Here is a 27,335-nt window from a genome sequence, read left to right as displayed (position 1 = left end):
TAGGATCTCAGATCTCTATTCTTCGTCACCGACCTTGTCGACGGTACTCACACGGCTCGGCAGAAAAAATTCCCCATCTCGCTGCCGAGCGCCCCACCAGCCCGCTCGCTCCGTCGCTCGCCTTCTTCCTCCTCGCGCGAGCGCCGCCGTCCCTCCCTCCCCATCCCGCTGCCGAGCGAGCGCCCCAGACCCCTAGCTCGTCTTCCTACTCGCGCGAGCGCCTCCGCCGCAGGTTGATCTCCCCTTCGGTTCTCTCGCTCCCGACCGTTTCTCCTCCCTTCACCCCACGAACGGATTCCGCCATTTAGCTCCCCGTTCCGTCTCCTTGATCTTCCCCAATTCGTAACGGAGGCAAAAATCCAGGTGCCCAACGTACCTTGCTCTACTGGGAACTCCGCCCGTGCACGCTTCAATCTTGGTATTTTATCTTGAGTGTCTAGATGGCTAATGCATAATGTTTTAATACAAGCTATTATTTGCTACTTGCCACCAGGCTTTTATGATTGTGCTTGGCTGTCCATGTTGATGTGCAGAGCGGTGTTCTTAACTTTCAGAACTCAAAATTGTTTGTCACCTAACTCTGTTTCAATTTCTTTGCAGCCTGCTGTAAACCATACATTCTCAATGTTCTTTCTGAGGTAGTATGTCTGAACAAAAGGATAATGTTAGTAAAAGCTCTTGCTCAAGCATTAGCACCAGTACTCAGGGGAGTGAGGAGGATGTGACAGTTGGTGCCATTGTAACTGAACCAAAGAACAATGGACGGAGTCTTGGAAAGCGTCTGTCACACTTAGATTCACTCCCGGTACTACTAATCTATCAGTTATTGAGCGTGTGTTCATGATGGTTTTGGTGCCTCTCAATAACTTCTAAATCTGCCATATTAGCTGGCAGAAGCTATTTCTTATTAAATCTAGTTATCATGCTACAAGTTCCTTACATATCTAGTACTTACTCCCTCCGTTTCATAATTCTTGTCTCAAATTTGTCCAAAAATAGATGTATCTATTCCTAAAAAGTGTCTAGATACATGTAATATTTCGACAAGAATTATGTAACGGAGGTAGTACCTCTGTACCAAGTTACTGATGTTGTCCTTATTGGCAGCACACTCCTCGAGTTAATGGGAAAATTCCTGATCTTACTTTTGCAAGTATAGACCATGTAACATTAATGGAAAGGTAAAGGTTGCATTTCGTTATTGCTTTGTCCCTCTGTTTTATGATAGGTTCATTTACCTCAGATTTCTTTTTGACAGATTGGGAACTTACGGCTTAGCTGAATATCAGATAGAAGGAGATGGGAATTGCCAGGTTAGTTTATGACACACTTTACAGAATAAGGCCCGGCTTGGAATGCTGTATTTTTGTGGGGGAGCTGGTATTTAGTTCAACTTTGGAGGGAGTTGAACTTAATACCAGTCCCTCCCAGAAAAAATACAACATTGCAAGCAGGGCATAAGTGTGTCTTTGAAGACACATGTTAAAAAGGACATTTCTATTACATTCCTTGAATTTATTGTTCATATAGGTATTGCTAATTTCTAAGTATTCTTCCCATATAGACAGATAAGAAATTTTCCGTAAAACATCCTCTTTCTAAATAAATGTTATCTTACAGTTATCATACTTCAGCTCTTCCAGGTCGAATTTTTATCGTGTCTTCAACGTTTCCCAATTTCGCTCGTGTGTTTTCTCTGCAGTTTCGAGCTCTGGCAGACCAGATATTCCGCAATGCTAACCATCACAAACATGTGAGGAAGGCGGTAGTGAAGCAGGTTGACCGCCCATCCCTCCCTTCATCTAATATATATTTTTTGCCTTAGCAGAATGTGTATGCCTTCACTATCTATTTTCATGATATCCGGTTACACTGAAATAATCTCTTCTGTTTTAGTTAAAGGAATACAGGAAACACTATGAAGGCTATGTACCATTGGATTATAAAGTTTACTTGAAGAAAATGAAAAGGTTCCATACATCCAGTCCATAGAAGATTTGAGATATCTATGATGTATAAGATTCAATTTTTTGCTCATCTCCTTATAGATAGCTATATTATTCATGACATTGTAGATCTGGGGAATGGGGAGATCATGTGACACTACAAGCGGCTGCAGACCGGGTAACATAGCACTTTCAAGATGGCTGATTTATTTCTATGAGTAAAAACCTTTGACTACATTTCTTTTTTTTTGTTATTTCTCGTTGCCCTTAGTTCCACCTGTAGATAAAATTGGATGTTTTCACATTCCTGATGGAATTCCTTTTGAAAATATGAAGCTAATAATATATTGATTGCATTATTTTTGTAGTTATAACTCTATTGTCCTTCTCTAAAATTATTTCTGTTATTATGGTTGAGTTTGGTAGACACTGAGCTTTTTTATCCTATGATCTACATGCATCTAATTTGCAAGCAACGTCATGTTTTTAATGCTTAGTTTCTTTTTTTTTTTCATGATGATCAGGCATGCTCTCTTATGTTTCGCATGCTTCATTTTAGAGTTACATGTTCTGCTACTTAGATGCACCTGGATATTCTTTCAAATAATATAATATGCCTTCTCATATGAATATTACATAAGTCCAAGCTACCAGTATCCAATTATTTCAATATTAGGAGGCGCCATGTATCAGTAATAATTTGTTTGATACCTTTTAATTTGTTAAATCAGTTTGCTGCCAAAATTTGCCTGCTGACGTCGTTTAGAGACACATGCCTAATCGAGATAGTCCCCAGGGATGTCGCTCCTACAAGAGGTTAGAACTGCATTCTTGCTTTTCCCAAAGCTGACTTATTATTTTCTATATTGGACTTATGCCCCATTTATTTGAACCACTTTGTTATCGTACAAACCTTCATTATTAGCAGCTAATATATCATCATCGTACACAGTAATTGGTGTTTTATCATTCCCTTGTTCCCTTCTGCAGAGCTTTGGCTAAGTTTCTGGTGTGAAGTACACTACAATTCCCTGTATGCAACTGAAGGTGAGGAATATTTTGCTCGACGATACCTGCCGGTTATAAATTAAATTTAGATATATAATGTAGTTTCTATGGCATTGCTTAGTAGACACACTCATGATACATCTGTTCTTAGCAGATCTTCCAACGCTCAAGGCTAAAAAGAAGCACTGGCTGTTCTAGATAGGCTTTGCTGGTTCATGGATTCGAGGCTTCCTGTTATTCTGTTGCATCCAGTCCAGCATCATCTGTATGTAAACATTATTTGATACTGCTGATGTTGTAAGTTGTATCATCGCCCTGATGATATCATGAGAATTGAGAAACATACTCATGTAAGCTCATGTACAGTGAAGTGCTGAAAGTTTTCTGTTGCTGATGAGACATTCAATAGAAATCATTGATCTTCTCAAGTCGTTGTTAGCCCAGGAGCTTTTTTTTGTCTCACAAATGTTCATATATGCTGTATGGGGTATGGATTGCTGTTTTTGTTTTGTCGAGACAGAACACATTCAAAGAAGAGTCTTTTCGAAGGAACTACAAAGCGCTAAAGAATCAAGAGTTGCCTTATGTAGGAACAGTGCAAAGGAGCAGCTAAACTTCAAAGAAATTTAGAAATGTTTCAAGTGAAGTCATGCCGCCGTACAGAGTGTTCGACAATGTCAAGCAAGCTGCTCTAAGTAATCCATAGAAACAAAACAAAGTATCATCACACAGCATTTAGCTCTGGAAACTAGAAGACTAAAAATTGTCGAATACAATGCTGTTCCGGAAACAACTTTTGTACACACTCACAAAGTATACAGGCAATTCTTGGCCAGAGTCATTTCAGAAGAGTGGGATGCCCCCGTGAATACACAGATTCTAGCTTGGAAGTACCATCGAGATCTTGCGCCTGCTCGTTTCTACAAGGTTCAGCCGAAAACTACCTCCCTGTGTGTGATTGTGTTTCAGTCAGATGGTATGTGTAAAAGTCAGTGGCAGGAGATGTTATTCGTTCCATAACTTATGCGCTGAAGGCTTATATCCGACATATCTGTCATCCATCGCTGTGGGCCGCCATCATCTCCAATGACATTGTATGCATAGGACGACAGGCCAACATTCTCACCGCATGAGCTTGCCTTCCCCAGCTTATATAACTTCTCTGTTCTAGACAACACTACAAGGTTGGAAAATGTCGAGAAGCTATTGCCAACAAACACATCCGCTCTTGCACATACCTCGAAGTCAATGGCAGATTTTATAAGATAAGGCTGCCTATCGTAGATGGTAGTAACTCCAAGTTTCTTTTTCTCATAAGCAATCATACCCACTCTCCAACCGCTGGTTACCGAATCATCTTCTAGAAGGCCGTCGGCAACTGCAAGATAAACTACAACTGGCCGGCGTAGATCAGTGATCTGTGATACCTTATGGATTATCTCTCCTTTACTGCTACAGATTTCATTTAAATTGGACCGCTGCTCCCACTTCTTGCAATGGATCATCCAATCTTTCTCTATTCTCATGTGAACAGCGATATACTGCACAGGCAGATCCGTCAAACCATCCATCTTGTTCTTATTATGAGAGATGGCAGCCTCATGTCTTGCTTTTCTCCCTGCCTCCCTAATCTTGGATATTACCTTGACTACTTCAGTTTCTACCTCAGGGGCTAAGGCAAGGCACTCAAAGATTCTGGCATAGTCTTTGACTGGCCAATGGTCAGGCCACAGAAACGGATGTTTCCCGGTGATATGAATTACTTCAGAGCCATCGACCACGCCCAATCTGGATTGTTGCAGTTGATCCAAGTCTCTCTCTACTGTCCACCTCCTACCACTTCCCTTTTGGAGTATGAAAGGCTCGGTGTGGTTCGAAACTTCTGAATACCGAGCTAGCCTTGCAAACCCATGACAACGGGCATTGAACTTGTTAAAGTCAAACACTTTGTCAAAAGTTATAGGCTGCAGCAAGTCAACCTCTTTATAGAAAAGCGAAGCACTAAGACTTGGCATGAGCAGGGACCTGTTCAGGTATTTCGCTGTCAAGCAGGCTCTGGCAAATGCAATCTTCTGATTGTTCAATCCCCATATTATCTGTGGGACCTCAACAAATTTGTCTTTCCGAACTCCAGGGAACAAGTCAAGGGTTGCTGACTCATAAAAACTCTTCTCAGACGAGTTAATGGCAAGAAAAGGGGAGACAATTGCTCTCAGAACAATAAGGCCAATGACTATGATAAGGCATTTGCAAATGACAGGCCTCGTCGGCAAGCTAATGTGCTTGAGATGCTTAAGGTCTTGTAGGATATTCATTGAAACAGTTGTTTAATTCCTTCCCATCTACAAGTTCATTTTTATCATCCAACGGTGCAGATTATCTCACTGCCAATGCCAGTGGCACATGACCAACATTTCACTGGGCTGTTGTTTAAGTACAAACTGTGCTGCTATTTAATACAACAAATAACCAAACACACCAAGTTCTTCCGGGGCACTGAATAATTCAGGTTTCAATCTCTGGTCATTCAGCTACTGATATAAGCTTCCTGAACACTTCTGTTAACAATTTAGTATATGCTCGACCAGAGAGGCTGCAAATGGAATGAAATGAAAAACAAAGACACAGTTCAAGGTTATTATACTGCCGAGCTTTATTCAATTAAAAATATATACAAAGTGGCAACATAAAGAACAATTTTTTCACTGTATTCCTTCATTAGGCGAACTATCTTATAACAATAAAAGATTAATAAATTAACCATAACATAGAGGAAGATTTTTTTTATAAAAAAAGATTCACATATAACAACATGCACATTAAGTTCTCATAAGATACCCGGTGTCAATGCACCTAGAGTCATATGGTTCATAGCGGTTGTGGGCATATGAGTAAAAGTTAGGCATGAAAACATCCACCGCTAAAAAATCCCCAATAGTAAAGCAAGTGTACACAACAAAGTTCTACTCATACGTGCTCACTATCCCAAGTTAACAATCACAAGCTAGCAGCTTTTTTTATGTCCAAGTTCCAATCATCATTTTCCTATGGAAGTCACTTGCTTAGTCTGAAAAAGTGGAACTTCACTAAATGAATGCAAATGAAAAAAACTCATGCTCGCTAATCAACTACTCAGAAACTGGATCCGGGATGCACATATCTACAGCAGCTGGCTAGCCGAAGACAGTCATCCTTACTTGGTTTAGAATCACGGGCGGAGGACCCGGTAGGGCAAGGTAGGGCTACCTTGATTTTTGCCTCAGTTACGAATTGGGGGTGATTAAGGAGATGAAACGGGGGGCTAAAGGGCGTAATTCATTCGTGAGGTGATGGGAGGAGAAACGGCCGGGAACGAGAGAATCCGAGAGATCAACCTGGTGGCGGGCGCTTGCGCGAGGAGGAAGACGAGCGACGGAGCGGGGGCGCTGGGGCGCTCGGCAGTGGGATGGGGAGGGAGGGGTGGCGGCGCTAGCTCGAGGAGGGAGACGAGCTACGGAGCTGGGGCGCTCGGCATCGGGACGGGGAGGGAGGGGTGGCGGCGCTCGCTCGAGGAGGAAGACGAACCACGGAGCGACGGGGTTGGGGCGCTCGGCAGCGAGATGGGCCAGGGCCGACGGAGGTTGCCGAGGAAAGAAAAAAGAAGAGTCTCGTGGTGGTAGATAGCTGCATAGCTTTCAGGAAAATGCAATCTGCAAACTATAATAGCGATAGAGTTGACAAAATCGGTTATGAATGACTATTTGATACACATACTGATTTCTTCGAATTTAACTTCGACATTTTTCTAATCGCGTCTCACACAAGCACCAATCAGAAATTGTATTACAGTAGTTACCACACATTTAAGAATACATTGATGCAAAATGTACAAACCTGCATGAGATGTCGCAATTATTGTATATAAATTGTTTGTTATTCAGATTAGTTCTAGCACAAGTTAATACATCATTGTTAGATGTTCATTTATTCGTGCCTTTGGATTTTTATCTGTGTTTATGATAAGCAAGCTAATTTTAAATATCACGTACGATGGCGATGACTACTCTGATTGATGACAAAAATATTTTTCCAAAAAAAATTAAGTGGGTGATGTTTCATTTATATATTGTTTAGTGTATCCCTTTGCATAAATTATTACCATTTTTCTTCTCCTGTACGAAATCATTTCATAAAAATTAGCAGCGGAGTTGCTACTATAATTAACTCATGCATATTTGTATTTGTGGCTTTATACCTAAGAAAAAATTGCAATAGATGTATTATTTGATAATTCTTGTACCGTTGCTAATGTAACAATGTTTATGTTCAGAAAAGTCTGTTTATTATGCCAAATATCTATGGGTGTGTTTATATCTCAGACATCAAGTTTCTAAACAAAAGATTTAAATCTGAGTTGATAGTATAAAAGGCGTTGGATCATTATCTGGATGTCATCCCTACTCCATTTTCTCCAAAGTTCGCTCTGAATCTTAAAACACGATATAGATCCAACGGCTGAACAATCTACTTATCCCTAAATAAAAATCAGGCGACTTAGATCTAACAAACCCGAATATTGATTTGATCTTTTAAGCATGTCTTGTTTTCCCTTGTAGTGAGTTAGAACATGTGTGTTGTGCTAAAATGGCCATTATTATTATTATTATTATTAGGCTGGCCCCGGTACAATACAACATGATACTTTCACGTATGAGATCCTTCGAAAATGACACCACCTATATATACTAACCGTTAAATTGGAGTTGCTGGTGATGGTTGGCCTCCGTAAGTCAACTTCGTTAAAATTACAACCAATATGTCATTGCCCGTTATTTTCTCTCCCTCTCGTCTTATTTGCGGTTCTTTTTTCAAACGAGTAAGCCCAAGCCCCACAAGCCCGATGCGTGGGGCGTGCCTGCCTCCGAGCAAAGCCGCCATGGCCGTTGCTCGCTTCCCCTGCTCTCCCACCACCGCCGCCGCCGCCAGCCGTCGGACCCCTTCTCGGCCTCCGCCAACCACCTGCGCACCCCCTTGCAGCCCACCCACCGAGGAAGCCGCTCTCTCTACCGTGGGTGTAGAGGAAGGTTGCGCTGGCGCCAAGGCTGAGCAGCGGATCTGACATCCGCCCGTCGGCCTCCTCCTCCGTCTAGCCGCCGTCCGTCGGCCTTCTCAAAATAAAATAGGACATAATACTTGTACCGTTAGATTCGTTATCAAAAGTACTTCATAATACTTGTGGTTTCATGTCATACAAACCACACCTTAACATAGTAATTTGTGGTCAAAACCTTGTCTTAACGAAAGCTAATATAACATATTTTAAGGAATGGAGGAAGTATATACATAACCTACAGATGAATAACGGGACGACCCATCGAGTATATCCATTGCCATAAACGTTGAACATAACCTAACTGTCCAGGTATATCCATAGGCATATATAGGCACACCTATATATGTACGGTAATGTACCATGATTACGGTTACGCTGAATATAAGGTAGGAGTAAACTTGGAGTATCTATACCAATATAAAAAGTACGAACCGTTCCCTTCACCACGTGTTTTCGTCGTCTGTCAAGCTTTTCTCGTCAAACCCCCGCATGCTGGCTCGATCGCTCTCTTTCACCTTTGTCGAACCGTTTATCCTCGTCCGAGTCATTCCCTGACCGACCACCTGCGATCATGAGCCAAATCACCGCCATCGCCGGTCCAATCCACCCTATCCTAATTCAGACAAACGCAGCCCGTCGCTCATGCTTGCGTACACGGGCCAGCGCCACCGCGACGCTGCGGACGGAGATCCCCTCGAGGATGGAGCATCCTGCGGTGGAGGAGGAGGGGGAGAAGCCCGCGGCCGTTATGGATGCTGCTGCTGCTTTTGTTGCGGGCGACAGGGGGCAAAGGCGTCGCTCGCCTCCTCGAGCATGGCTTTGGACGACGAAGAAGCCCTAGGGGCCCTCTCCCCCGACGAGGAGGACGACGCGCTCGACCTCCTCCTCGACGAGCACGACCAGGAGCCGCGTAAAGTACCTACTCGCTCTGCCCTAGCCCTACACACCGCTGCCTGCAATTCCTCCTCATGCGTGCGGGACCTCTCACCGGAGCCACAGGCGCAGCCCTACGACAACCTCGAGGACGATCTCGGCGACGTAGACAGCGGCGGCTGGAACCGCGACCGCTCGCCGACCCCCGTGCATGGCGACGACGGGGCCGGTTCCTCTTCCAGGCCTCGGAAGCGCCTTCTGAAGAAGGGCGGCAAAGGTGGCGGCGGTGGTGTTCTCGGCGACGAGCTAGAGGACTGGGGCGAGGAGGCGGCGGGGCTGGCGGATGTGGGCCGGGAGGACCATGCCGCCAATGGTCCTCAAGCCTCAAGAACCTCCCGAGGGGTGGCGGCAAGGAGAAGAATGAGAAGAAGAGGAGGAAGCAGGATAGGGTGGTGGAGTGGGAGAGTAGATCGTCCTGATCTGGTGGGAAAGGCGGTGTGGGTGAGGAGCAGGATGATGGGGAGAGGGAGATCCAGGAGCCGGCTCAGAGGATAACCAAGAAGATGTTACAACTGCAGATGGTGATAATTTCATTGATGACACCAGAGCTGACCCAGCTGGCCATTATGACAATGATAATGGCGCACGCACACGGACAGATTAGTAATCCATGGAGAAGCTAGCAATAAAGGTGCCCTTTACAGGGACAGGTATCAAGTGCTCTTCAGAGGCTGACTCGTGATAAATATTTCTTCAAGCCAGCCTTTGAGACCGTGATACCTAAAGAACCTTTGGTGCAGTCTCTTTTGTTCCTTGATATATTTTATTTTTGTTATATGAAATTACTTATAAAATTTTGCCCCCTTCATGTACATAACTTCTATAGAGTTAATTGGGCGCACTGTACATAACTTTTATAGAATTAATTGGGTACACTAGGCATGGATGGATTATGGGGGTCATATCACAGTTGAAGGAACGTCAGTTCTACTTTTAAGATCTTAGCGGCTCCAAGTGACTTATCAAATGCAATATCCTGAAAATCATTGTCATGTTACCTTAATTTAATTTGGTTCTCTTTTACTTTATTAGAGTTGTAATTGTAACATCAGTGAATTGTCAGTAGCGAAAAAATATCTTTCACATTAAATTGTCAGTAGCGAAAAAATATCTTTCAAAAAATGTGAAATGGACTGCAGCCGTGTTCAGAACCCATGCACGCGAACATAATACGAAGCGGTTAAATTGGTTTGCTAGCTAGGAGATCTCGACAGAAAAAAATAAAATCCCATAGATACAATCGCCGGAGATCGATCGATCGACCAGGATGGACGATACCCCCAATCCGCGCCGCCGCAAAACAGAGGAGCCGATGCCGCCGCCGCCGCCGGGCCACGTCGGCTCCTTCATCCTCCCCGACGTCGACGCCGACGTCGTGGCGGAGATCCTGGCCCGGCTCCCGCCCAACGCGCGGCGGCGCGCGCGCCTCGTGTGCCGGCTGTGGCGCGCCGCCGTGGACGAGCGCACGGCCACGAGCCTTGGTAGCCGCGCCAGGCCGCTCGTCTTCGTCGCCCAGCAGCTTGCCCAGACGAAGCGGCGGGACGCGTGGTGGCACTCGTCCGCGTACGCCATCTACGACGACCACGCGGAAGAAAGCCAAGGCCAAGGCCAAGGCAGCCCCAGCCCTAAGATTGTCTGGTCCAACAGCAACGACTATTCCCGCGCCGCGATCGGCATGGTCGGCACCCGCAACGGCATCCTCTGCCTCTGCAACAACGGCAACGCCAATGCCGGCGGCAGCGACGACAAGCCCCCCTTTGCTGGGGACATCACTCTCGTCAACCCCGTAACCCGCGACACGCTCGCGATCCCGGGGCCATTGCATCATCCGCAGAAGCAGGATTCAGTGTCTCCTGCAGCAGCAGCTGCCGGCCGGTCGACGACGACAAGACGGCGGTGGCACGAGACATACAGCTTCGCCTACGACGAGGACACCGGGCAGTACAAGATCCTGCACATCCCGTGCTATGACGACGGCCGCGGCAGCAGCAACGGGCGTTTCGACGCGGTGAAAGTGTTCTCCCTGGGAGATCCGTTGTCGCCGTCGTCGTGGCGGGATGTGCCGGCGCCGGCAGGATCGAGCTGCAGCCTTGGCAACGGCCTGCTCAGCGTCGGCGGCGCGGCGTACTGGGTCACGAAGGATCGGCGGAACGTCATGTCGTTTCACCTCTGGAAGGAATGCTTCACGACCAAGCCGCTACCGGGCGCGGACGAGCTGGGCTACAGCTTCCGCCTGGCCATGGTGCTCGGGGGACGGCTGGGCATTGCCGTCGATATCTATGCGAGGAATACAGAGACCGGTCACCAAAGCTTGACAAAGGTATGCATATATATATTTGTTGGTAGTACAGATCGATGTTCTTGAAATTAACCTGCATGCTTGCATCCTAAATTTTTCATGTAAAGTGTAAGTTACCTACGTTTCAAAATGTAAAATGTTCTACTGGACAAACATCTTAGAGTTTTTTCTTTGCGCTGGACAAACATCCTATAAGTTAAATAAAACCAATTTAGAGTTTTGTATGTTGGTAGATATAAATCTAGTCAAAGTTTAAAATTCTGACTTAAAACATCCAGAACATCTTATACTTAGAACCAGCGGTAATAATTTCTTCACCACCTGTTTTAATTTATTACTAGGACCACATTCTTATGTTGGATTTGGTCATGCATGCAGGTATGGGTCGCAGAGAGCGAAGGCTGGAGTGACCGTCAAGATATCCACGTGTATGGAGTGGAGCAGCGCCCAACGAAGCCAGACTTCGCGCTTGGGGAGTACATCCTGACAAACAAAGAGTACCTAACAGAAAGTTCAATATTACATGTGCATAAGCTGAAGAACGACAAGCAGAAGTTGATTTCGATAAATAAGCAGGAGAGTGGCACTGGAATAGTTACCAAGCTCTCTACAGGCGGCTCTAATCAAACGTTTGCCTATGTCGAGACCCGAGCGCCGTTGAGCACTTACAAGTTTTCGGGTGTTTAGAAGGTTAGTAGTTTTGTGCACGTGATTTGCTAAGAAATCATCAAGAAAAAAAATTAAAACTGAACACAACATGATAGTCAGCTTATTAACCGATGCTGTTAAGTCTGATGACAGCCTTTGCTGAATTTGAATTCTGAACCCAAATTCATGGAGATTAGAGAGGAAAGACAATAATAGATACTATGTAAGGGAAGATTATGACTTGAAATTTTAACTCATGAGGTTGTACAATTTACTTGTCAGCGGTGACAAGAGAAGTGTTAGAAAAAAGTGAATTGACGACCACCAACTCCAAACTTATAAATAGGAAAGATATCCGAAGCCTCTCAGCCAAGCATGCTCACATTAACCTGAAATTGCCTCTCAGCCAAGCATGTTCACGTCAACCTGAAATTGGGAATGTGGTCGACCTTTTCAGCTTAAATAATCTGGTCACTAGGTATAAAAACTATGGCAACTAAGTAGTGATAACCTGATAATAAGGATCAAATAACTTAGTCAGTACTAGCTGTAAAAGCTATAACAATTGAATAGTGATAAACAAACATGACAACTAAGATCATTTAACCTGGTCACTGGGTATAAAAAATAGAACCGCTAGTTTTTCATCAGAAGCTTGTGACTCGGTTTTTGATGCAGCAAGTAAGGGAAAAAGTTTCTTAATTGTTGGTATAAAAAAAGAGCAACGGATTTCGTAGCATTAGCTCCAATAAGGGCTCATTGTCATTATGTTAATAAAAAGTGATTCAGTGGTATGTTAACAAATTGGTCAATTACGAAAACTAGGCACTGAAATGTCAAATGGTTGATTCGCACCTCCAGGCATGAATGGACCATTGGCCCCCTAAGACCGCACCCGGACCGCCATGCTGGCCATGCCGGAGGGGTACCTTAGGGAGGCTAACATCAACAAGAGGCTGTACCCCAAGGAGAAGCGCGCACTGCTGGAGCGTCTCGCTTGGGTCGGCGACGACCACCAGCGCTTCAATCCTCTCCAACTATACCCGGGCAAACCCTGAACCGGGCCAGGTTTCATAAAGTCCGACGGGAAAACCTCAAGCCCGGGCCAGGCCTGGCCGGAAACCCGGATAAAGGACATTTTGGCGTTAAAATAATCATTTTCAGAAGAAAAAAAATGATTGTTATATCTATTTTTCCGAAAATACTCATTTTAATACCTTTCGGGCGGAAAACTCAGGCCCGGGCCCAGCCCAGGACGCCGGGTTGTTCGTGCCGAGGTCTATCTCCAACTAATCTACCGCCTTCTTCCTTCAGGCCTCCCCTCCGGACTCTGGTTTTGGTGATGTGTGGAATGATTAAATGTGTCACAACAATAAAAATGCTAAAATTTTGAATGGATGTTTTTGTTGGCCCGTATCATCGCACGGGGGCTCTGGTACTGTATGACACCACAATTATGATGATACAAGGTAGGAGTAATATAATGTCGAATAAGGTAGGAGTAATATAATGCCGAATCAAGAGCCACTCTACAATCTCAGTGGTTAATGATGCATGTCAGTATGATGTTACTAACTATGCAACTCTTTTGTGTGGATCTTTATTATCCGCCGCTATTCTAATAATTAGATTTCGAAAAATAATTTCAATTTCTTTTCTAAAAAGAATAAAAATGTTTTACATAAAAAAAAATTTAGTAAGATGGAATATGTTGTAGTAAAATAAAACCCTTGTATGGGCCGGGCCGTAAATTCTACGTGGCGACGACCAAGTCAGCATATCGCAAGCACAAGTCAAGACGTCTACGTGGCACGGTTAATCCTACGTGGCAGAGGAAGACTAGTCAACGAGTCAAGCCTCTCATGCCATGGTCAAAGGGTCAAATGAGTTAGAGTGGGGGGCAAGAAAAGTGAGAGGAGGGGGCCCTTGGTCCATGGTGGACCATGGACCAAGCCCTACCTTTCTCACATGGTGCACACAAAAGCTATGGACCAAAGGAGCTACTTTTATCCTTTTACCCCCACTTTTCTCTCTCCCTCAAGGGTAGCCATGGTCATTTGTCATGGACCCCTAGGCTATAAATACCTCCTCATGGGGGCATGTATCATTCACTCTCACTTGAATAAACTCAAAGGGAGAGGGCTAGAGCCTCTTGCAAAGACCTCTAGTTTCGAGATCCGGAAAGACGCGTTCGGCCCGGACTCAAAGGAAAAGGGGTTGGGTTAGAGTTTCGAGGGTATCCTAACCTTGATACTTGGAAAGACGCGTTCGGTCCAAGTACGAGGCAGCCCCGACGAACCTCTCGCCTAAAGGTGTCTTAGGAAGATCCGCTCGGACCAAACCCTCGGCTAACAACCCCCTCGAAGCCTTTCCTAACATAGGATTAAGTCGCACCCGCAGGGTCAATCGAACCTATTCAAAAAATATCGACGTGTCAACTTGTCCAAAGTGTACGGCGACATTCGCTATAAGACCGGCGTACACGTCCTACATTTATACCCGCACTTGTGCCATCGAGCGTTGGCACCCCTTACTCTAATTGTTGTCAAGAACAACAACATAATATTTATATGCAAAAAAAAGTTATTTTAAAATCACCTCTGTTCCTTCATTTTCAAATTATTACAAATATCAATTAACTGAGCGTTTGGATTCTTGGAGTTATCGTGTGATTAGCCTAGGATTTACCCTTTTAACCATATGTATTCTTTGTGGAGCAGTATGGGCTAATGAGGCGTGAGGATCCTATTGAAATTGGCATCCTAAAGAAACTTGGGTTTTTATTACTTGGACCATATTCGCAATTTATTTACATATAGAACAAATCAAAATTAGAAGGGTACGAATTCCGCACTTGTAGCTCGTTGGAACAAGTATAAAACTCCAATTCGTTGTACTTTTTCTGTTCCTAAATACTTGTCGTGGTTTTAGTGCAAATTAAAACCACGACAAGTATTTAGAAACGGAGGGGTGCACTAAAAACACGACAAGGATTTAGGAACGGAGGGACTGGTTCAGGACCCATGCATGTGAAACCCTAATTAATTAAAAAAATACGTGTCCATGATTACGAAGCGGTTGATTAATGTTTGCTTTCTCGCGAAAAAAAAAGATTAATTTGTTTGCTAGCAGATCTCGACATTAAGAAAGAAGATGAAAAAAACTCCTATATAGATACAACCGCTGGAGACCGATCGATCGATCGACCAGGATGGACGATACCCCCAATCCGCGCCGCCGCAAAACACGGGAGCCGCCGGCGACGGACCACGGCGGCTTCTTCCTCCCCGACGTCGACGCCGACGTCCTGGAGGAGATCCTGGCCCGGCTCCCGCCCAACGCGCGGCGGCGCGCGCGCCTCGTGTGCCGGCTCTGGCGCGCCGCCGTGGACGAGCGCACTCCAACAAACCTCCGGAGCCGCGCCAGGCCGCTCGTCTTCGTCCGCGCACTCGTCCGCGCAGGCCAGGTGCGCGCCCGGAAGCCTCGGCGGGACACGTGGTGGCACTCGTCGGCGCACGTCGTCGACGGCCACGACGACACGCAGAGCCAAGGCCAAGGCGGCCCCAGGCGGGTCTGGTCCAGCAAAGACTATCCCCTCGCCGCCATGGGCATGGTCGGCACTCGGAACGGCATCCTCTGCCTCTGCCACAACGACAACGCCGTCGGCGACAAGCCCCCCCTTGCCGGGGACATCACTCTCGTCAACCCCGTCACCCGCGACACGCTCGCGATCCCGGGGCCATCGCGTCAGCATCAGGATCCAACATCTCTTGCGGCAGCTGCAGCTGCAGCTGCCGGGTCGCCTCGGTGGCACGAGACGTACAGCTTCGCCTACGACGAGGACACCGGGCAGTACAAGATCCTGCATATCCCGTGCAGCAATGGGCGATTCGACGCGGTCAAGGTGTTCACTTTGGGAGACCCTCTGTCGCCGTCGTCGTGGCGGGACGTGCCGGCGCCGGCAGGATCGAGCTGCAGCCTTGGCAACGGCCTGCTCAGCGTCGGCGGCGCGGCGTACTGGGTCACGGAGGATCGGCGGAGCGTCATGTCGTTTCACCTCTGGAAGGGATGCTTCACGACCAAGCCGCTTCCGGGGCCGGACGAGATGGGCTACAGCTTCCGCCTGGCCATGGTGCTCGGGGGCCGCCTGGGCATCGCCGTCGATATCTATGCGAGGAATACAGAGACTGGTCACCAAAGCTTGACAAAGGTACATATTTTTATCCCCCCTTTGTTGATAGTAGAGATCGATCGATGTTCCTGAAATTAACCTGCATGCTTACACGGCAGCTAATTAATTAATTGCTAATGCGAGCTTGTATGTGAAGTGTTAATTACCTATGTTTCAAAATGAAAAATGTTTCAGTAGTAGCTTTATTCTAAAGGCAAACATGCTAAAGTTTTTTTTCTTTGCGCTGGGCCGACATCATAAAGTTAAATAGAACCAACTTAGAGTTTGTACTCCCAGTCAAAGTTTAAAAGGTTTGATTTAAAACGAATCTAGAACATCTTATAGTTAGAAGCAGCGGTATTAATTTCTTCACCGCCTGTTTTAATTTATCACCGGTACATTCTTATGCAGGTATGGGTGGCAGAGAGTGAAGGCTGGAGTGACTGTCAAGATATCCACGTGTATGGGGTGGAGCAGCGGCCAACGAGGCCAGACTTCGCGCTTGGGGAGTACATCCTGACGAACGAAGACCTGCTAACACAATCTTACATGCGCATAAGCTGAAGAACGACAAGCAGAAGTTGATTTCGATAAATAAGCAGAAGAGTGGCAGGGGAATATTTACCAAGCTCTCAACAGGCGACTACAATCAAACGTTTGCCTATGTCCAGACCCGAGCGCCGTTGAGCACTTACGAGTTTTCAGGTGCTTAGAAGGTTATATATGAAGCCTCTCAGCCAGCCAATCATGCTCACGGTAGCCAGAAATTGCATCTCAGCCAAGCATGCTCACGTTAACCTGAAATTGGGAATGCAGTCCAGCTTTTCTGCTCAAACTCGATGGCTGGTTCCATCTGGCATCTCGGTGGACTATAATATTCTTGTTTGCCTTTTTTTGTGTGTGTCTATTTTACATTTGTATAGCCAACTTGTTTTTTTTTTCTTAATCCCACGCCATTTTCTTTGTGGTGGCTTATAAACATGTTTAGCGTACAAGCAAGAACAAAAATCCGTTTGGAGGGAATATACTCCAAGGCTTTACAACTCAAGAAAAGAAACGCTTACGCTTCTTGTATTCTTCATCACCTAAAGAAGCTCTTCCTCTTAAGGTGTCTGTCTGTCGTCTGCAGCAGGCAAAGATCAGCTCCTTGGCTGTCCACGTCGCTTCTGGGAGGTCTCGCAGTGACTCTAATTTGTCTCTCAATGGCAAAAGCCCAATCAACCAAACATGTGGAATTGTAAAAAAATGTAACTCTTTAGGTTCATGATGTACTACGTAACTATTATCACAAGTTAATAAAGAGGTATTTTGTTTTTTTTTTAAAAACTTGTGGAACGAGACGAGTATACAACTCTAATCCGTTGGTAAGATGAGAACCCGTGCATGCGAACCCTAGCCAAGGTAACGAAATAATACGAAGCGGTTAATTAATTTGTTTGCTATAGGAGATCGATAGACATAAAGGAAAAGAAACACGGAGCAGTAGTACTGGATACAATCGCTAGAGATCTCGATGGACGACGATACCCCCAATCCACGCAGCCGCAACACACACGAGCCGCCGCCGCCGCCGAAAGACAACGGCTTCTTCTTCTGCCCCGACGCCGACGTCCTGGCGGAGATCCTGGGCCGGCTCCCGCCCAACGCGCGGCGGCGCGCGCGCCTCGTGTGCCGGCTCTGGCGCGCCGCCGTGGACGAGCGGACGCCCACGAACCTTAAGACCCGCGCCACAGGCCGCTCGTCTTCGGCAGCGAGATCGAGGACGACGGGCTGCGGCACCGGCGCGACACGTGGAACTCGTCGGCGCACGTCATCGACGACGCCCCGCAAAGCAAGGGCCGCCGCCACCGGATGGTCTGGTCCAGCCTGGAGTCCGGCGTCGACGAGGACTACTCCGGCGCCGCCATGGGCATGGTCGGCACCCGCAACGGCATCCTCTGCCTCTGCCACAACGACAGCGACAAGCCCCCCGCCGGCGCCATCGTCCTCGTCAATCCCGTCACCTGCGAGACGCTCCAATCCCACCATTGCAGCAGCAGCAGCAGCAGGATTCAGTATCTCTTGCAGCGGCTGCCGGGTCGACGACAAGACGGCGGTGGCACGAGACGTACAGCTTCGCCTACGACGAAGATACCGGGCAGTACAAGATCCTGCATATCCCGTGCTACGATGGTAGTGGCAATGGACGGTTTGACGCCGTGAAGGTGTTCACCTTGGGAGATCCGTTGTCGTCGTCGTCGTGGCGGGATGTGCCGGCACCTGCAGGCAAGGTTTCAGATTCCGATGAAATTTCTGCAATTTCGTGAAATTTTAGCCTTTCAGTAAAAAAAAAACCCGGTTAGTTTGGCTATGATTTCAGCCCGGCGTAGAATAACTTGTATAAACACTGGTTCTATACATAGTCATTTTTTTTTCCTTTTTGGACAAGAACAGAGCAATTAACTTGTGTAGCTTAATTGTGCTAGAATGTGCCGAAATTTTGTCCAAAACGAAATTGCCTGCAGGTTCGAGCTGCAGCCTTGGCAACGGTCTGCTCAGCATCGGCGGCGCGGCGTACTGGGTCACGGAGGATAGGCGAAGCGTCATGTCGTTTCACCTCTGGAAGGAATGCTACACGACCAAGCCGCTTCCGGACGCGGATGAGCTGGGCTACAGCTTCCACCTAGCAATGGTGCTCGGGGGCCGGCTGGGTCTTGCCGCCAATATCTATGCAAGGAATACAGAGGCTGTTATAGCAAGCTTCACACAGGTACACATTTGTTGATAGTAGATCAGATGCTAATGCAAGCTTGTATGCAAAGTATACTTTCGTTTTTAAATGTAAGATTTCTGACTTTGTTCCAGGTCAAATATCTTTAAGTTTGACCGAGTTCATAGCAAATTATACTAACATCTACTCCCTCCGATCCTAAATTGTTATCGAAATATTACATGTATCTAGATGCTATTTAAGAATAGATACATCCATATTTGGGCAAATTTGAGTCAAGAATTTAGAATTAGAGGGAGTACGGTCTTAAATATTCTCTCCGTCTAACAAAAGATGTCTCAATTTTGATTAAATTTAAATGCATGTATACACTAAGTCATGTGTAAATACATCCAAATTTTGACAAACTTAAGATATCTTTAGTATATACTATAACGATATATGTACGGATTTGCATTTAATAATGGAGTGACTATTTCATGTACTTACTTTCTTCACGGCCTGTTTTAATCTATTACTACATTATCACTAGTAATTCTTAAGTTGGATTAATTTGCTCATGCATTCAGGTAATGGGTCGCAGAGAGTGAAGGCTGGAGTAACTGTTACGGTATCCACATGCTTGGGGTGGAACGGCGGCTAACGAGGCCAGACTTCGCGCTTGGGGGGTACATCCTGACGAACCAAGAACTAAGACGAAGTTCAATCTTGCACGTGCATAAGCTGAGTAACGACAAGCAGAAGGTGCTTTTGATAAATAAGCAGACCAAGGGCAGGAGAATAGTTACCAAGCTGATCTCTACGGGCGACTATAATCAAACGTTTGCCTATGTCGAGACCCAAGAGCCGTTGCACATTTACAAAACAAGCTAGAAGAGGAAAAACTACCAACCGCCACGTCACGCACTCGCTGACAAGCCGGCCCCACCGCGCCAAGAGCGCACGCGACGGAAGCCGCAGAGCGCGAGGAAACTGCCTGGGCATAGAGATTGTAGGGATTTCTGACTGAAGAATATATGTCTTCGAGATCGAATATTAATTTTTTTTAAAGAAGTTTTATTTGTGATTTCTGGCTTAACTACACAACTGTTGAAGCATGGACACATGGCTCATCCTAATTAAGCAACTAAAGGCGTGTTTGGTAGAGTACCGCCTTGGTATTCTCACCATCGTACTAGTTTTTAGGTGTCAAGATATATATACATGGAAGCAAAAAACAACTGGTTAGCGAAACGGAAAAATAAGGGGGAAAACTGGTTGAAAAAGATAGATTATCATAATCCACCTCAATACCAAACTCAGCCTTAGCATATATGACCTATATCTCCTGCACAGCCATCTCTAGAGAAAGGAATACCCTCACAAGCAAGAGCAAAATTCTGTCCAAGGGAATAAACTCAAAGGCTTCACAACTCAAGAAAAGAAACTCTGTCTTCTTGTATGCACTTCTTCATCACTAAAAGAAGCTCTTCCTCTTCAGGCGTCTGTCTGTCGTCTGCAGCAGGCAAAGAGGAGCTCCTTGGCAGTCCACGTCATTTCTGTGAGGTCACGCAATGACTCTACCGTGTCTTTCTTCAATGGCAAAAGCTTCTCCAAGCACTCTGTCAGGAGGAAATGCCATTTTTAAAGAAAAAGTCAGGAGGAAATGTTCCCAGAAAATTGATCGAGCATTCGGGTTTCAAGCCAAACAGAGAAAGTAAGTTATTGGGGAAATGGAGCTTGATACTTAACAATGCCACAGAAGTATCATTATATTTCCCCACAGAAAGAAGTATCTCTGTTTTATCCTAATTAGGTAAAGCCTTATAATCACATACAAAAAAGCATTTCATTGATCGTAAAAATTGTGCATACGTAAAAAAAAAATCTTAGGACTTAAATAGAGTCTTAACAATTTATAAATACTAATTACCAAATTTGTCATCCCAGACAGTAAAAACTACATACAATATCTGCACACTGTAGCACACTGGTACTTGCATAGACAGTGTACTGTACCAAGTCTTAAAACTGTATCAGGAGATAAATTGAAAGGCAACTAAATCTAATTGCAAGAATATGTTGGAAATAGCAAAAAGAAATGTACCTGGATGTCTCACAAGGTTCAACAATGACAGCGAAGCAAGCACCCTTTCTTCCAAAACCCTGTCATAGCTTAAGCTATCTAAAAGCTTAGGCGCAAGAATGGAGCATGCCAAAGGCTGGAAAGTGTTGCATCCATGCAATGGTGAGAGGGAGCTGCTCATCCATGTTATGGTTACGAGGCACGCTCGGACCAAAGCTGGGATCCCATCAGATATGCAGTTTGACAGTGCCACGAGGAACCGTTTGTTCCCGGTGTTTAGTAACATGAGCGCAAGTTTCTTTAGCCGCTCTTCAACTACCTTCTCTTCTTCCTGGGAAATAGGACAATATCCGGGAATGAAAAGCTGAAGTTATGCAACAGAACCTAGTCTCCAAGCAGGGTTGTAAGGCAAATTATACAGCACCATTTTCAGGTCATGACAGCTTACCGCTCGTGCACTCTTATTTTTGAATATCTCCGTTCTTCTAAAGGATTCTGATAGGGAGCCATCTAAACCTGCTCTCTTTAGCAGCCATGCTTCTGCTATGGGTTTCCCTGAGGATGAAAACCGCCCTGCCAAGAGCAACAGAGCTCGAGCGCATTGTTCTTGCACCTTTCTGCTGTGTGAGCTATGCTCCAGAGCAGCTGTGATAGCGTCAATTCCTTCCTCTCTGTAAACGCTGTACTGCAAAGGATCTCCCTGCAAGAAAACCGTGATATGGCGATTGTACAATAGCTTGACTGAACAAAGCAGCAGAAGATCATTTTATTCAAGATGTTACCAGGAGATCGAGCTGAAGTAGCATGATGGCTGCTAATGGATGTTGGACAAGAGGAGCCTGCTGGAGATAAACCAACAGAATTTGCATTGTATTCAAGCAACCACCATTTTTCAGCTCCTTGAGGAACTCTACCATATGGGTTGCTCTGTTTGTACAAAGGAAATGATTAATTTTAATTCAGAATGTTTTAGATATACTTCTGAGAATCTACACCTTTATCAACAACGTAGACAGATTTTACCTGTTAAGGCAGATTAATTCAGTCAGCAAGTTAAGGGCAGCAGCACTAGCCTTCTTGTGATTTCCTATGAGAAGTTGAACAACAGGCTCCTTCTTCAGATTATCAGCTAAGTAGGATCTACAACTCCCATCAGCTTGGATACATGAGTTCAAGAGAGAGATGCAGATTTTGCTTTCGCGGGTATCACCAATTTCAAGTCTTCTCATCAGCATGTCCAAACCACCTAGAGCAATCATCTGGTTTGCATTCTCAACGTTTCTATCGACGTCAAAGCCCGTAAGGAGTTGGTCTAGGAAGTAGAATGCAGATGTTCTTGGAGAATATTTCACAGAAGATAGAAGTTGCACCTCATCCCCGGACTCCAATATGTGTAAGAGTTGTGGCATCCAGTCCATTGATAGCATCTGCTTAGCTCTTGGCTTCATCAAATAAAGCACTGCAGCTGCCTTCAGAAACAACCCGTTGCTCTTCAGAGTCAGAAGTCTCAAGAAAACCTCAAGCTGTGGATCCGCGTTAAGCACAATCTGCCTATTCACCTCATTCCTCAAAACCAACTCTCCCATGATCAAGATTGCTGACTCCAGTACTGCATCATCTGTGGAAATGAATGTAACCTCGAGAAGCCCTTGAATAAAAGGTGCACATGAAAGCCAAGTTCCAAGATTAGGATCTCCTCCTAAATTTGAACATGCTCTGGCAATTTCATGCACAGCATACTCGCACTGTGCAAGACTGTCTGAATTCGATACCACGGAAACTGCTCGTTCTAGAGTCATTGCTAGCTCAGTTCTGTATAGCTCTTTCTCGACAGAAACATTTCTTCTCTTTGGTACCTTAGGGTGATTAATGACATTCCTGCCTACATCTCCTCGACATGAGAGTAATCTGAAAGAGTAGGATTTGCGTGGTGTAGATGCTGTTTCTGGAATAGTGCTTTCTTTTCGAATGCTGGAATGCTTTTCTTGGAGCCCAATGTTTCTCTGTCTACTCAAAACAGACATAAGTTAAATAACTTCAAACATATATGGAGGAGTTCATAAAAAAAGGTATATAGAGGAAACGATTGAGCTTCTGTGAGAAATTAACAGTATAATTTGGCATGCTTCAAACATCAATGTCACAATGTGACACACCTATGGTTGAATGCTTTTTATTAAGGAACGCTTCAAAGAAATGTTTGATGTAGTTCCACTGTGTCACTTTTTATCAACTTTGACAGAAGTCAACTATTAGCATGAGTGTAAAGACAAATATATTTTAGGAACTAAAATTTGTGGGAGATATAACTAGCCAAGTAGTTCGATCATTTTCTTTCACTTTCTATATTAGTCAAATTAATGGATACTAACAGAGTGACCTGCACGATATTTGGAATTTGTTTGTACCAGTGACTGTTTTCAGGCTGATGATTCCTCTTCATGCAAAAATTTGTTACACCTTGTTTGGATGTAGATATTGAACCTTGATATTAGACATTGGCATTGTGGAAGCTCTCAATACCAAGATACAGGGCGTTTGGTTGGTTTAGATATTCATTCTTGGCATTGGGGCTCAATATTGAGCGCCCAGACATCAGGCAAAATTGGCTCGATCCCAATTCCGAGCTAAAACGCTCGACATTGCTAGATATTCGGGATTGCTCGTCCCTTCGACGGAACACCCGGGATCGACCCCCCGTGGACGCATTCTTTTCTCCCCCTTTCTCCTCTTCTCAGCGACACCTTATAACAGAAGCACGAGGGATTTGCCTCCCAGGTCCCAGCCACGCAGAAGTTCCTCCGTCGACGGCGGCGGCGCAGGTACGTGCGCGCGCCCTCCCGCTCGCATTCTCCTCCGGCGGTCCTCTCCCGCCCTGACGTTCTCCCCTCTCATCCCTCTCCTCCCCTCTTTGCAGCTGCAGGTCGACGACGACGACGACACCGACCCGGCGGCCACCGGCCGGCCGGTGCAGGTGGCTCAGCCCTCCTCCACTGTACGGCGCCAGGATCAGCAGGGCAGCAGCAGCAGCCGGGTGCCCGGGTCAAGCCCCTCCTACTCAGAGTCAGTAGCCGGCAGCCCAGAACTGAAGGGCCTCGATTAGAAGACGTCGAACTGCAGGAGGTTGTAATTTTGCTCTTTGGTTACGTGCTTGCTTTTATATTCCTAAATTGTGATTAGCAGCAAACTATTCTAGTATTGCTTACGAGGATCTAAAACAGGCAGCTGTACTGAATTATTCTGCTCCCAAGATTTGTCTTGTCAACTGAGAATTGCTCTTTGTTTCAGACTTTGTAATACTGCGTATGAGACTGTAATGTGTAAAGATGGTTATGTTTCAGACTCCATATTATGTTGATGTGATCATTGTGGTGGATTATGCATGCCACTTGCTATTATGTGTTGTCGTTGCCGTATTGTATTGAACAGTGCAATTATCATCATACAAGTTCAATTCATCACTTTGACCATCCAAACAAGATTTGGCATTCACCCTCAATATCAAGTTTGGGTTCCGAATAACAGAACATCCAAACAAAAATATTGGCATTCAATCTCAATATCAATATCATGCGGTATTGGCATTGTACTCAATTCAATGCCAAGCATCCAAATGTCTACATCCAAACAAAGCTTTATGGATTTTCGTTTGAGTTTTTGATTTTTGGATCACCCGGGAATATGTTTTGATGTCTTCCTTAACATAAAGAAGTTGAATTCTCTATGGAGATGATATATCCAGATTACAAGTATAACTTGGATAACAATGGAGCCATTGAGTAAGCTTTAACAGACCTTCTCATTTGCAGGTAAGCCTAATGTAGCTTACTGCAAGAGAACTACAGAAATGAATTCTTGTTTGCAGTTAACCCTAGCATTACTAGCAATGCACCTCAATCTCTCTATAATACTAATATTATACTACGGGCGTAATAAATTTCAACCAGTTAGCACTTGGCAACATGGAATTTATATATTTGTGAAAAACGTGAACTCGACAAATAAATAAAAATGACAACTAGGTAAACAGAAAGATATTAAAAAACTGTTTTCAGGCACAAATAGAGTACAGTGTTTTATAAAAGAACTATATTACTGTGGCATTCTAAATCAAGTGATGAATTTTGGAACGTCAGTTTTACAAACGAAATATCATATACTAGAAATGCTAGTACAATATTCTTCAGTTAAGTGGTAACTACAAACGGACCCTGCTTAAGCTTAAGCTAGATTTTTTTTGTAAATAACTATAAATGCAGCCAAAATGTCGTAGTCCACACAATAGAAAACAAATACGATTCCCTGGGACACAAACAGCTGTGTATCTTAATCATCAGGACTGCAACGAGTGATCACAACTTGTCGCTTGTCCGAAACATATTTGCAGTACTGATCCGAGACACGTAATCAGACATATACCGTTACAACTTACGAGGCTAGTCAGCAATTTAGCATGCAGGAAATATAAAAGAACTGTTGACTCACATGAGCATGCTTCTCCATCTTCAAGCTACCTGAATTTTCATCCAATTGCACGTCCTTATCCAAAACCAATTCAGCCTCATCAAACAGCTTCACATCTTCCTGCTCCAATGCCGTGCCGAAAACCGCATTGTACCTGTGAAAATCAGATAGGCTTATCATTTTTAACTCTAATTTCCTCATAACAAAGTGCAAAACAACCTACAGTACATCCACATTGTTAAGGTTCACGCACAGATTTCTGTTGATGGAGCTGGTGGTCCGCGCCGAAGCAGAGCGTCTCTCTTCCCACATGTCGAAACCCCCGGGGCCGGGCGTCATGGAAGGCAGAGGCACGGAAGGGAACGGAGGCGGCGGCGTCGTATCGCCGCATTTGAGCCACTCCTTGTAGTACACCGCGAACCGCGCCGTGCCGGTGTCCATCTGGTCGTCGTACAGCCTCTGCAGGGCCGTCATCCTCCGGCTCCGGTCCCAATCGGCGGCGCCGGTGGCGAGCTCGGCGGCCTTGCTGTCGCGGAGCCAGGCCTGGAGGTGGAGGAGGTGGGGCAGGAAGACGGTGGTCCAGAGGTCCGGGAGGAGGGTTTCGCGGGCGAGGCGCGGCGCGTCGACGAAGACCTGGAGCAGGTGGCGCGCGGCGAGAAGGGGGTTGTGTTCCATGGCGTAGGTCATGGCGAGGTAGAGCTGCGCGCAGGCGGCGAGGTGGGCGGTGGTGGGGGTTCCGCCGCCGGTGGTGGTGTGGGGCGGCGGCGGGTGGTGGTGATGGAGGGAGGCGACGAGGGCGAGGAGGCGGATGGAGCTGCGGAGCGAGCGGATCTTGGAGTCCCGTGGGGAAGGGGTGGAGTCGGCACCCGCGAGGTGCTCGACGCTGTCGATGGCGAGCTCCAGGTCGGCCAGCGCGGCGGCGTGTGGTGACGACGAGGACGGCGACAAAGGCAGGGCGGGGAGGCATGCGGCGGCGCAGTTGGCCCGGAGCGCGCGGCGGAAGTCGGGGTCCGAGGTGAAGCGCGCCGCGTAGCCGGACAGCGTCGACACCACCGCGTCCACCGTCGCGCCTGCCCCGTCGTTGGTGTCGTCGTTGCGGGCGGGAGGCGGCGCGTGCCTGCTCGATAGCGTGCGGCTTGGCGCGGCGGCCGGGGCCGCGGGAGAGTGGAGCTCGGAGCGCTCTCGCGCGAGCAGCTCCCCGAGAGAGGAGGAGGAGGATGGCGGCGGCGGCATCGTGTCTCTTGGGGGGCGAGGAGTGGCTAGCCTGTACTACAAGGCGGCGTGTCGTGCCGCTGCCGCAGCACTTGGGCGAAGCATTTTAACCAACCGGGAAGAGAGATGTAGAGTGATGATGCGCCGACAGATGCGCGGGGGCCCGCCGGAGGCAGCGGCCCCCACCGCCACGGCCGTGACGCGCTGGCGTTCGCAGGGCCGGCCGGCCGGAGAGCGCGCGAAATGAGGCACGGAAATCTTGTTAAATCTCCGTCACCTTTTAAGCAGGGATCCAGAGAGAATGACAGAGAAGGAGACGAACTAGGCTTAGATAAAGAGCGGATGGCTTTCGTGTGTCAAAACCATCCACTCACCCGCAAGCAAAATTTTCACGTATACACTCAGCCTGCTAACTGAAGCTCTTGTTCGAAACATGCTACTGTACTGTAGTTAGTAGTAAGTCCCTGATTCTAAATTTTTGACTTAAATTTGTTCAAATATGAATGTATCTGTTCTTAAAAAAACGTCTAGATATATGTAGTATTTCGACAATAATTTATGACGGAGGAATTACATGCATACATCGACGATTAAGCACCGCTGAAACCTCCGGCCGTGTATTACAGGACCATGGTGTGCACATGCAGGCGCGCAACATGAGTACATGACCCCAAGTAAAACAAACGAACCAAACCGATCGACCAAGATTACAACCAGCAGATAGCCACGCATACATATATACATGCGTTTGAGACTCAAACGCTTGTCGATTAATAGACTCAATGAC

At 46.2% G+C, this 27,335-nt stretch overlaps 4 protein-coding genes and 2 long non-coding RNA genes across 9 annotated transcripts; 4 read left to right on the top strand and 2 right to left on the bottom strand.

Moving 5' to 3' along the window:
- The first annotated feature begins 13 nt into the window (after positions 1-13).
- LOC100831130 (OTU domain-containing protein DDB_G0284757) lies at positions 14-3,384 on the top strand. Of its 3 annotated transcripts, none has more exons than XM_024461686.1 (10): positions 14-363; positions 601-805; positions 1,108-1,181; positions 1,259-1,313; positions 1,703-1,777; positions 1,897-1,970; positions 2,076-2,124; positions 2,678-2,762; positions 2,937-2,993; positions 3,106-3,384. In XM_024461686.1, the coding sequence occupies exons 2-10, from the start codon at positions 644-646 to the stop codon at positions 3,150-3,152; spliced, it is 678 nt and encodes a 225-aa protein (XP_024317454.1). In that variant the 5' UTR covers positions 14-363; positions 601-643; the 3' UTR covers positions 3,153-3,384. The 3 variants fall into 3 exon arrangements, with proteins under 3 accessions (XP_024317454.1, XP_024317453.1, XP_003570051.1); XM_024461685.1 differs by having other exon boundaries at positions 15-418; XM_003570003.4 differs by having other exon boundaries at positions 18-418; positions 3,109-3,384.
- A 174-nt stretch (positions 3,385-3,558) lies between these two features.
- LOC100829907 (O-fucosyltransferase 23) lies at positions 3,559-6,592 on the bottom strand. 2 transcript variants are annotated; one of them, XM_003569999.4, is made up of 2 exons: positions 6,152-6,592; positions 3,559-5,547 (listed from the first exon to the last, which is right to left on the bottom strand). In XM_003569999.4, the coding sequence occupies exon 2, from the start codon at positions 5,267-5,269 to the stop codon at positions 3,944-3,946; it is 1,326 nt and encodes a 441-aa protein (XP_003570047.1). In that variant the 5' UTR covers positions 5,270-5,547; positions 6,152-6,592; the 3' UTR covers positions 3,559-3,943. The 2 variants fall into 2 exon arrangements, with proteins under 2 accessions (XP_003570047.1, XP_010233876.1); XM_010235574.3 differs by having other exon boundaries at positions 6,329-6,391.
- Positions 6,593-12,831: 6,239 nt separating this feature from the next.
- Positions 12,832-17,098, top strand: LOC104583944 (F-box protein At3g07870). Its single transcript, XM_014900741.2, has 3 exons — positions 12,832-12,927; positions 15,180-16,136; positions 16,509-17,098. The coding sequence occupies exons 1-3, from the start codon at positions 12,832-12,834 to the stop codon at positions 16,659-16,661; spliced, it is 1,206 nt and encodes a 401-aa protein (XP_014756227.2). The 3' UTR covers positions 16,662-17,098.
- A 454-nt stretch (positions 17,099-17,552) lies between these two features.
- LOC106866576 lies at positions 17,553-19,885 on the top strand. The gene is made up of 2 exons (XR_001407317.2): positions 17,553-18,846; positions 19,377-19,885. It is a non-coding gene; the product is annotated as an uncharacterized LOC106866576 (long non-coding RNA).
- Positions 19,886-20,046: 161 nt separating this feature from the next.
- Positions 20,047-26,661, bottom strand: LOC100846720 (putative E3 ubiquitin-protein ligase LIN-1). Its single transcript, XM_010235572.3, has 7 exons — positions 25,590-26,661; positions 25,358-25,490; positions 21,896-22,875; positions 21,655-21,799; positions 21,321-21,572; positions 20,894-21,203; positions 20,047-20,408 (listed from the first exon to the last, which is right to left on the bottom strand). The coding sequence occupies exons 1-7, from the start codon at positions 26,567-26,569 to the stop codon at positions 20,284-20,286; spliced, it is 2,925 nt and encodes a 974-aa protein (XP_010233874.2). The 5' UTR covers positions 26,570-26,661; the 3' UTR covers positions 20,047-20,283.
- Positions 23,485-24,270, top strand: LOC106866577. Its single transcript, XR_001407318.2, has 2 exons — positions 23,485-23,694; positions 23,790-24,270. It is a non-coding gene; the product is annotated as an uncharacterized LOC106866577 (long non-coding RNA).
- Positions 26,662-27,335: the final 674 nt, after the last annotated feature.

Source organism: Brachypodium distachyon, chromosome 3 (genome assembly GCF_000005505.3).
Source record: "Brachypodium distachyon strain Bd21 chromosome 3, Brachypodium_distachyon_v3.0, whole genome shotgun sequence".
NCBI classification, from domain to species: Eukaryota; Viridiplantae; Streptophyta; class Magnoliopsida; order Poales; family Poaceae; genus Brachypodium; species Brachypodium distachyon.
The sequence above is the reverse complement of the archived record's forward strand: the minus strand, read 5'-3'. Positions and strand labels throughout refer to the sequence as shown.